At 38.0% G+C, this 11,223-nt stretch overlaps 1 protein-coding gene across 1 annotated transcript in view; it reads left to right on the forward strand.

The window, feature by feature from the left end:
* SH3BGRL2 (SH3 domain binding glutamate rich protein like 2) overlaps nucleotides 1–8,731 on the forward strand; it is a 72,784-nt gene extending 64,053 nt beyond the window's left edge. Inside the window, exons 6-7 of the mRNA XM_030317089.2 lie at nucleotides 576–656; nucleotides 3,614–8,731. Of these exons, the coding sequence (XP_030172949.1) occupies nucleotides 576–656; nucleotides 3,614–3,625 (93 nt within the window). The 3' untranslated portion in view covers nucleotides 3,626–8,731. The remainder of the gene's footprint in view (nucleotides 1–575; nucleotides 657–3,613) is intronic.
* The last annotated feature ends 2,492 nt before the right edge of the window (nucleotides 8,732–11,223 follow it).

Raw genomic sequence — 11,223 nt, forward strand, 5'->3', positions numbered from 1 at the left:
AATGATTCCAGGTCTGAGGCAAAGATAAATGTTACAGAGAATCTGCTTTCCTTTAGTTTTTATTTGATCTTTTTATTCTCTCTGAAGACATAGTCTGAAAGAATGTGGCAGACTTCAAAAGCAGAATAGAAGCACTTGCATTGACACATGGAGACCTTTATGGCTTTGTGTTTACCCAGTGATTTTTTTTAAAGCTCTAGATAACAAAATATCAAGAATGGAATTGGGAGTCAGCCTTTCCTATTGATGCACTAGAGTAAAATCTTAGAGTGATTTTACACAAATGTTAGTTTGGCACATGAGAGAAAGGGAACATGTTCCGGTTTCCCTTGTGTTGTCAGTGTTTTACATTTCAGTCCTATCACAGGCCTTGCATTAACAACATGCTTACCTCATCATCATACTCAGAGAAATTTTTATGCTCAAGCAGAGCAAATCCAGTAGATTTATGTAGCTCTTCCCTGGCCTGGATGAAGCACTGGTACATTTTTTTTGTTTCCATAAAGAATTTTTCAAAAGCACCACGTCCCAATAATTATTTGCTTTTGTTTGTTGTCTCTTCCTCTTTTTTCTAGGATTATGACAGTTTTTTTGAATCAAAGGAAAGCAACACAGTCTATTCGTTCTTAGGCCTGAAATCACGATTGGCATCAAAGGTAGGTAAAATCTTCTCTTGTTTTAAAATTCATCTCTCTTGAATTGTCCTTAGGGGTTGAGACTGAAGGTGTTAGGGGAATGCACGTGTAGTCTCCTAAAGTTGTAGGTTTCACTTTCTCAAATGCACATTAGGGACTGCCCAGTGTAAACACGCACAAAGAAGCCCAGGTTTTTTGTTTTTTTCCTCCAATTTTCAACTGTTGTTGTACATTAGAGTTTATTTTTGTTTATAATTTATTTTATTTATAATCTATACCCCTTTTTTCCAAGAAGAATTTAAGGGAGTAAGTGCTTTCTGTTTCAAAGTGCAGATTTACATTTTTTGAAACAACAGAATCAAAGCTATATTTTTAAGGTTTTCTGCACATTTAACTCATTTACACTGGAAAGGAGATGGTCTGTAATAACAAATGGTCAACTTGAAAAAAAAACGCTACCGTTCCTAAACTAATCAACATGTTTTTTAAAGCTACTTTATTATGTCCTGTGTCTTTTATGGAACATAAAAGGCTCAAGCTTTTCTAATGTTTAGACCAGAAGTTACTTATATGTATTATTACAACTTTGTGAAGCACAGAGATTCACTTTCAAAATAAGAAATAGCATTTCTTTATGAAATAAGATAATATTTTGATTATTCCCCCCTTTAAAAAATACTGGTTTTTTTTCTGATCATGAAAGTAGCCTAGGTTCATTTAGAAAGATTAGGAAAATATACAAGTCTAGAGTAGAAAATAAAAATCACCCATTATTCCGTCACCCAGAGATCAGCATGTTAACTTTTTGTGTGTGTTTTTCCTTGCAATCTTTATATACAAAGAAGTTGAGGTTTTGACTGTATTTCAAGTGAGACTGAATTCTAAAATGTCTATTTTTAACACAGAATTGAAATGAGAGTGCATTACTGGGTACTTTGATGTCTGTAAGTAATAGGTCTTTTGAGGCTACCCAGGATTTGTACCCTTTCTAGAACACCTATGGAAGGAAAGCAAAGACCATGAATAATATAAATTATACACCAGCACCTGCAGTTCAGAGCCAATGTGAAATCTTGCTTTGTTTTTACATTAGTAAGTCCACAGATGGTTGTGGGTGGTTTCCATGCATATGTTTTAAACAGTGGCAAAACCCACACATGTAATATTTAAAGGTTCTTAAAACTATTTTTATAAAGATGGAACATTGGAATACTTGTTAGGAAAATTATAGTATTTTTATAACATATCTCATCCAAAGATATTAAACAATCCAGATTTATCTTCAAAGAACTGGAAAAAACTGGGGTGGGAGTAATCTAATGGACACATAAATCTAGTGGACATTATTATCTATGCAAAAACCTTTAAAAAAAATACTGTGTGCTTGCCATCTTTGTTCTCATTTTTCCTGAAGATGTAAATTCCTTGGAGACTTGAGGGCTGACTTTTTTACTCTTTAAAAATATTTATTCCCTCATGAATTTCTCAGAAAGCCCATGATCTATAAAACATGCGTTTTCACATGACTTGTGGTCATAGTATTAAACTTGGTCTTGATGCCATTGACATTTACTTGATTTCAGTAGACCATTACAAAGGCCCTGGGCAACTCCACCCATTCAGCCCACCTATTCAGGCCCCCGAATCAGTCCTATGAGCAGGAGCACATGGAAGTAGAGTACAAGTCCATGGTGCATTGTTTGTACCACCCTGTCTTGTGAATCGTTCAGGGCCTTAATGGTTAATAGCAACTCACACTTTATCTGCAGAGGGGAGAAAGAAAAATATCTTTAAGAGTAATTCAACCTTTTCCCCCTTCCTACTTATTTAAAAAAAATTTTTTTAATGTTTATTTATTTTTGACAGAGAGAGACAGAGACAGAGACAGAGTGTGAGTAGGGGAGGGGCAGAGAGAGAGGGAGACACAGAATCCGAAGCAGGCTCCAGGCTCTGAGCTGTCAGCACAGAGCCCGACGTGGGGCTCGAACTCACGAGCTGCAGAATCATGATATGAGCCTAAGTCTGACACTTAAGCCACCCAAGTGCCCCCTTTTTTTTTTTTCCTTGATAGTAGTACACACTCAGTCCACAATCTACACTCAAAGGCCTAGACAGAGCATTCACAGGTAGAATGTACTAAAAGGTGGAAGCCCTCTTTTCTCATTTCCTTCCCTACCCTCTCTGCAGTATATGTACATAAACAATAGGGCTAGAAAGCCTACCAAGGAACGTATAAAAACACCGTTAGCATCTGTGATTGCTCTTACACAGTGACAGAGAAGAGGGATGATAGGAAAAGAACGTCACAACTTCTTAAGATGGTACCTAGGAGAAAAGGAGGCCATTTCACCAATAATTTTCAGGTAGAACACCATCAGGTTTCTTGTTTAAATAGACTCAAGGCAGGGCCTGGAGAAGTTTCTGCTTTGGGATCCCTGCTATTCAGGGGTGATCCTCAAAATATGTCATAACTACTAAATCCTGGGCACTGAGCAGCCCCAGCTCCCTAGAGCAGGTCTCAGAAGCCGCCTTATGCCAGGTGTCTGTGTTGTGGTTGAAACATGGAGCTGTCACGGGGGGAGGGCCAGCGGTGGCACTTGGGGAGTTGGGCGGCAGCATATTTTGGCCATGCTGGTGCTGTTCTTCAGCTATGGTCGCCCTCTGCAGGCCCCCTGAGTGGAGGACCCATGCACGCCCCACTCACCTGGGTACGAGTGGAACAGTGCCTCTGAGAGCAGTCTCGGCAGTCTCTGGAAACATGTGGCTTCTTTCCACTTTTATATGTGGGAGGTCGGTGGGATATCATAAATCTTTGCTGATCCTGAATCCTAGGATTTGCATTCCTCAATCACATGGGGGTGATTATTATGATTTCCAACATCGCCATTCCTGACATTTAAAATGTCATTGCCAGAGTTAATTTTCTTGTCAACCCAATGCAATAACTGACTTTTTTCTTTCTTTTTTTTAATAAATAGACAGAATCTTAGAGAAGACAAGTGGAAGATGACGGAGATGCATTTTGGAGCACCCCCTGGTACTCAGCACACACCTGCTTACCTAATGCATCACTGTGACTAAAGCCACATGCATCATCAGTAACTTTGCTTGCCATGGAGAGGTGTTTTAGGAAGACATGGGTATAATGGGGGATTGCATGATTGCTTAAAACCAAATCAGGACTGTGGTGGGTTTTTTGTTATTTTCAGAATTGCCTGCAGCTGCCTCATTCACCTGGAGGTACTAGATTTTACCTGTTACAGGTGTGCTTCCTTAATGACTGAAAAATAAGTGGGTGGGACCACTGGAGAGAAAATGTTGGATCTGCCCCGGGCTGTATTTGATGCCAGTATTGTTCAGACTGGCCTCTCTTTAAGCTGCCTGGATTGTATCCTCGAAATTAGTTTGCCAGGCTATTAGAAATCTTTTGATCAGAAAGAAAGATTTGCTGGTTGACAAAGAGCTGAAAAATTTGCTGCAAAATCACAAATGTCACTATTCTGGTGCTTTGTAATAGCACCTATAGAAAGTTAGATGTTCTGGCCGCCTTTGGTGATGGACACTCTTACTTCCATAAATCCTCCAAATTCCTACAGATGTTTCCAAAAATCACTGCTGTAACTATGTGTGATCGGGACCAAGTTACAGGGATAAAAATAGTTGCTATTTTGTAAAAAGATAGGCTTCTTTATCTCTTGCAAGAGAAAAATTTCATTTAAATATATAAGACAGCTTAAAAGGTATATTTTAGAAGGTGTACAAATTAATTAGATAGTAAATTTATAGGGAAATTACCTGACTCCTATCTGAAGGGATTTTCAGCTCTAGCAACTTATTTATGCATAAATAGCATATTTTTAAATGCAGCTTCCCTAACTAATAGCTGCTTATTCTATTTTGTGAATGGATTATATTTTTTTGAGAAAAGGAAGATCTTGGTTGGATATATTTTGTGAACCCTTGATGAGGTTACTAAAAGATACTAATATTGTGGTACAATTTAATTTCTTTCCTGTGTTGCTTTTCATTGAACCTCTAGCTTTGCTCACATATCTGACCAATGTACGGTCCCAGATTTTTCAGAGTAATGTAGATACATGTTCTCATTCCATATATGGCTTCCAGTGGGCTTTCAGAGCAGTGTGTATGAGAAGGAGGCTGTCAGAGAGTAGCTCTGAATTGTACTTGGCATGTAAAATCTCTACTCCCTTTGGAGTGGATGCTGAACATGTCTACTCCGTTAGGGCAGAGGCTGCTTTTCTCCATCCTTATCCCTGCTTACAGTCTTTAGAGTTTTTAATTGCCAAACATGAGCAGTCTTAAATACGATAAATTCCAAGAGGGCTGCCTAAAATATCCTGCTGTTCTAAGCATCCCAATGCAGGACTTGTTGGTCAGATTCTGAGCAGGATGTAAGAAATTGAAAGAATAGAAGAAAGCCCTGTCACATGTGTTGTTTCATCCTCCAACTAACTAAATGTGGACTACTCTAAAGGACTTGTTGAATGCTAAAGCTGAAATCCCAGCCTGAGATTTGCAGCCCAGGACTACAACCAGAAGAAAAGCATGCCACAGATTTCTACTTGACTAGAACAAATACACGATCCACGATTTTCTCTCCAAGGAAAGCTGTTGTGAAATTATGGGTATTACTGTTTAGTTGGCATTATTAAATAAGTTCCAGGTCATATTCCGTTTGCTAAATCCCAGGGACTATCCAGGAAACTTTTTTTTCAACTGGATACTGTGTTTGAGTAAATGAGTCTTCTGATAAGACCTAGACTTTCATTTTCAGATATCAACAATTTTCAAAGTTTAATGCTACAGTGAGCTAACTTACATTAGTCTTCTCTTCCCAGTGAGTGCTAAGAACCAACTTGGTAAGATTGAGGGAAATTCTGGGGTTGTGGGGTCAACATGATATTTGCTAGACTAAGACAGCTACTCACGTTTGTTCATCTTAAAACTTTTGAATTACTGTGGTCACAGTAGGACCAGAATGGCTCTCCTGAACGGACTAGATGGATAGTAGTGCTAAATTGCTACCAGTTACACATCGTCTAACGCTCACCCCACCTTTTTTTTTTTTTTTTTTTTTTTAATCAGCACAGAACTAGGAGAGACCAGTCCTGGCTGGTATTGTACTTGTTATGAGTGAGGTAAAAGCACACGGTATGGCATTTACCGCAATACTTGGGCTCTGCAGAGTAATGACGTATTGTCCTCTGGGACCACATTGTATTCAGAGAATATTGTTTCTTTACTTGTACTGTTTTACCAGCTAAATTCCAAACATGTAATGATTCTTGTTCCCTTCTTTAACTAACTGCCTTTAGATTTGAATATTCACAGTCTTGAAAACCTAGGAAAGAACTAGGTGGGAATATTGGAGACATAGATGTAGTATCAAAGGCATTTCAAGACAATTTTTATTTCCTGTAGTAGGCTTATTGGGACAAAGGAAATGTGCTGCTAAAAATAAAATGCCATTTTAAAATTAGATCAAATACAAAGTGCCATCCTGCTAGGTATATGCAGACCAAAAGAAAATTTAGTTGGGAAAATAAATTCTTCCAAATTCTGGTGTTCTATTAAAATCAAAGAGGATAAAAGGAAGATTTTTTTTTTTTTTTGTCTCTCAGGCTCTGATACACTTTAGATTTGTTTCTGTTTTATAGATTCCTTCAAACACCTAGATGTTTTTATATTACATGAATTTAATAATGAACTAAACTTATTTTTGTCCTCTGTTATTTAAAGGTACCAAAGCCTCTTTCTGTTTTTTTATTTTAATTTGATTTTGCTACATAGCATTTTGCTTTTTCTAGAAATGCTTTTCATTTAACAGCTTTTCTTAAGTGTCAGGGCCTACTTTGATCTGCATAATTATTGTTTTTAGATTTCAATGTGTATATGTTTGTCTCTAAAGGCATTGGTGAAATCTCAGATTTTCTATTCAGCATTAAAAAGGAATAAATTCCAGGAAACATGTATTCTGAAAATGGAGTGTTTATTCCCTACCATTTTTTTAATGTTTATTCATTTTTTGAGAGAGAGAGAGAGAGAGAGTGCGAGTGGGGGAAGGGCAGAGAGAGAGGGAGACACAGAAGCAGGCTCCAGGCTCTGAGCTGTCAGCACAGAGCCTGACATGATGCAGAGCTTGAACTCATGAACCACGAGTTCATGACCTGAGCCAAAGTTGGACGCTCCACCGACTGAGCCACCCAGGCACCCCTTCCCTACCATTTCTTATACCTTTTCTAATTTTAGTTCTGTATTTGGTTGAAGACTTCCTGTTTAGTTGGGATGCTATATTTCTACCCCCATTTGTGAATCTCATACCTGAATGCTGTGGGTTACTTGGGAAAATGCAGATGGATCATCTGACCATTCGAGGAGACATTCATGTTTGTGGTCCTCTGTGTGTTTGTGTTGGGAGGTGATCACAGAATCATCTCCGACAGTGACCCAGGACAGCATTAAATCTCTTGCTCCCTTGGTTGGTTCCAACAGATGACTGTGGTTTCCTTAATACACTGAAGCTGGATTGGTGGATTTGTTCCCTTAATTGGGTGCAAAAAACCAAGTACAGTGTTGCTGCAACCCTTAAATAGCACGGCCCCTTCTGATACAGCCCTCTCTGAAAGCAGAAGAAAGCATTCTGAAGGCAGAGTCTGAGGCTGATCTCATCTCTGAGCTATTTCAAACCTTAAACACCAAGACAGAAGGAGGGTGAAGGAGAAGATAAAAGAGAACAGGCTGTCAGTTTGCAGGAAATGTGCTAAATTGTGAAAACAAGCCAAAGTAATCACTGCCCACTTGTAGCCCACATTTCAGTTTCCCTGGTCTTTCTAGAAATGCAGGTCAGGTTAGTTTGGTCATTCTTTCAGTCAGCATTTGCTGAGCCCCTGGAATGTAATGGGCACTATCTGGGTGGCACTATCTGTCTCCATCCTGAAGGAGGAGAGAAACAGAGAAGCAAGAGCAGCAGTTACTACAAGTGGTGAATGATAGAGTCAAGGACAGTTTATGGCGCTCCAGATGACAGTTTGTCTTCTGAAACATTACGTGCAATTTTTTTTGTTTGTTAGAATGCTTTCCGGTTTAAAAATTGTTTCCTGCGATAGAATACACACACACACACACACACACACACACACACACACATAAAGAGTAATAAAAAAACCCATGTGTGCCTGCCACCAGCTCATTGCCTCTCCTTTGAGGCACTGTGTGCTCTTCTCTGGCCCTATCCCATCCCTGTTTTGAGAGTGGGTCCCCTGTCCTGAGCTCTGTTGATCATAGCCTTTCTGTCCTTTATCATTTTACCTACATGTATATACCTTTAAATAATAATAAATGGCATTAAACTATATTCTGTCATTTGTATGTTCATTGCAATTGGGCATTATCATTTTGTAACAAGTATCCTGTTTATTTTCACTGCTATGTATTACTTCATTGTATGACTATATCAAAATTTTTCCCTTCTCCTGTTGCTGGATATTGAACTACGTCTTTCTTTGAAAAAGAAAAAGGCAGTGGATTATTCTTTTTTATGACTTCTGGTGCACATACCCAAGAGTGAATGTATTACCTTGAGTAGAATTGCTGTGTCGTACAATAAAGCACATTATCAACTCTAATAGATAAGGCCAAATTGTTTGCCAAGGTCATGGTACCAACTTACACTTTCACTGGTATCCTAGAATTTTCAGTATTCGAGATTATTGCCAGTGTTTGGGATCATCAGAATCAAATTTTTGACAAGCCGAAAAGTGTAAAATGGTATCTCATTGTGGTTTCATTTTGCACATATTTGATTACTAATAAGCTGAACATGTTTTATTATGGTAATTCCTAAGTAGGAATTTGGAAATTCTTCTTCATGTCTCTTACCCTTTTTCCTATTGTGTTCTGTTTTTAATTGTTTTTAAAAGTTCTTTATACTTACCTTTTATCAGTTAACACTTACTTAACTATTAAAGTGAAGAGAAACTATATTTAGAGTAGAAAAATCTTCTGAAGCTATTTACAGAAGTATGAAAAGCATGTGAAATTTTATTCTATTTGGAAAAAATAAAGCTAAATGTATATATTGTGTGTTCTGATTGTGTGCTAATTTTCAGCTTGTCAACATATTAGCCAAGAGAAGACATACCTTGGAAACCACTATTATGCTCTAGCAGGGTTCTTTCTCTGAAGCTATTTTTTTTTTTTAAATTTATTTTTGGGACAGAGAGAGACAGAGCATGAATGGGGGAGGGGCAGAGAGAGAGGGAGACACAGAATCGGAAACAGGCTCCAGGCTCCGAGCCATCAGCCCAGAGCCCGACGCGGGGCTCGAACTCATGGCGAGCGAGATCGTGACCTGGCTGAAGTCGGATGCCCAACCGACTGCGCCACCCAGGTGCCCCTCTGAAGCTATTTTAAGGCTCATCAATTCTAGTTATTTGGTAGGAAATTAATGTCATATTTGGTTTTCTGCTACAAGATTTTATCAAAAGGAAATCTTTATATAGACTGCATATTTATATATGCACAGTTCCTTGGTATACCAACATATAGAGACTTAACACTAGGCCAAAACGATGTTATACTTAAAAGGACATTAGAAAGGTTTATTTAAGTCACAGGAGATTGTTTTCGAACCTGTACTCATAATTAAATAATCCTTAAGCTGAATGAGATAGATCTGTATCCTGTGAATATAACCCAGTGTGTTGTCTGTATATCTTGTTTTTGTGTGTATAAACTGGTGGGTATTAAGAACAAGAAATTACAATGTAGTCTTGTCTTCTGAGGCTTCTGCTGACCAGTAGATAGCATTTTTAATAGACTAAGGACCTGGGCATACTAGAAGACTTAGTATGAAAAAAAGAATGTAAACTATCATATTTTTAGATTGATTACATTTTTAAATGATAATATTTTGGATATTTTGGGTTAAATTAAATATTAAAATTAATTTCACTTTTTCTTAAGGTGGCCACTATAAAATGTTCAATTACATGTATGGCTTGCGTCATAGTTCTATTGGACAGTACTGTTCTGTACCAGCCTCTTTACCTGAATTTACAATAGAATTTACAAAATCTGCAAAATATCTCCTTCCTTCGTTTGTAAAATGAAAGAAAATGTGAACATCTTTTGGAATAGAATTTTCTAATCCTTCTGCCAAGAGAAATGTTTTTCTCATTTTGCTTTTTTGCCCTTCTAGCTTAAAGCACTTTTGTAGTGAAGAGGAGTAATCTGTGTGTGTTGTAATATGGGGGCATCTCTCTGTGTATCCAACCTCTTGTTCGTTTATTGTCTTACAAAGTTGGTGTCTCATATTGAATTGGTTCACATCTGTGAACAAAGGCATGGTGGTTTGTGTGTGTGTGTGTTTTCTTTTTCTTAAGAGGGAATTTAATGAACCATACAGATGCATCTATAATCTGCAAAACAGTGATGAATATCAGTAGGATTTTATCCTAGTTTACCTAAAATGTTAACTGTCTGTATCTGTAAAACTCATTTGAGCTCATAAGAATATATGGATAATCTGCTTTTTGAAAGTTTCTTTCTGGGCTCATTGCCAAATGTTAAAACAGAATGGGAGTATTAAGGAAAAAGATCTGCCTTTCTTTGCCCAGGGTTTGAAACCATTTTCTTGTTTCTACTCTTAGCAAGATAATTTTTGGAGAAAACCTGTATTATTTGTTATTGAAATAATTGATGGTGACAGTTGTTAAGTAGGAGAATTTGCAAGTCAAGAGATGCCAACTGTGTTTCATGTAGCTGCTTTGTGTGTTGCCTTGGGGCTCATTATTTGTCATTCTCCTGAACTACTATACCTATGTAGGATTTATCCTTTGAGGATGGATGGAGTAACTCCGTAATTTGTCTGAGATGCATTATAGATGAACATTTTTCATGTTAATTTGACTTAGCTTATTGATGTTATTATCCCAAGTCTGTTAAATTGGGATAGTATTTTTCTCCATTATCAGTCCATTTCATTCCATGTACTGATCACATCACTAGGTTGAAATACAGATTCTGGGCTCTGGGACAGCCTATAACTAGATTCAAAGATGACTCTGAGATCAATAGCTGGGGCAAAAAGACCAGTAATTTGGCATTGATTCTGTTATCCTAGACCAGACTTACCGTTTTTTCTCTCCCTGCCTATCTTTAGTGGTAAACCACTCTTAAACAATCTGCTCCTGGCCACAGATATGGCCAACTGGTATGGGTAGCAGAAGTGATGACGACAGCAATATTTTTACTCCCCAGGAGGGACTCCAGCTGCAGCTTCCCTCACTGTACTATGCTACACGCCTAGTAAGCGTTTATTATTACACTATGGCAATCATAAATGATAAACTGAATATTGACAGATTTCCCAGCCTCGTCATGAGGTGACTGGGCAAACAGAAATTTAACAGTTACATATTTGGCAGGTGAAATGACTACAGCATCCAGACTTGTGGGTGGTTGCTGAATGACAACTGGAAACTTGTTCCCTATCATTAACTCATTTGGGGACCAGGGTACCTCTGAGATGATTCCATAAGGACTCAGTCCTCTAGAACCCCAAAAC

This window comes from Lynx canadensis, chromosome B2 (assembly GCF_007474595.2).
Source record: "Lynx canadensis isolate LIC74 chromosome B2, mLynCan4.pri.v2, whole genome shotgun sequence".
Classification (NCBI taxonomy): Eukaryota; Metazoa; Chordata; class Mammalia; order Carnivora; family Felidae; genus Lynx; species Lynx canadensis.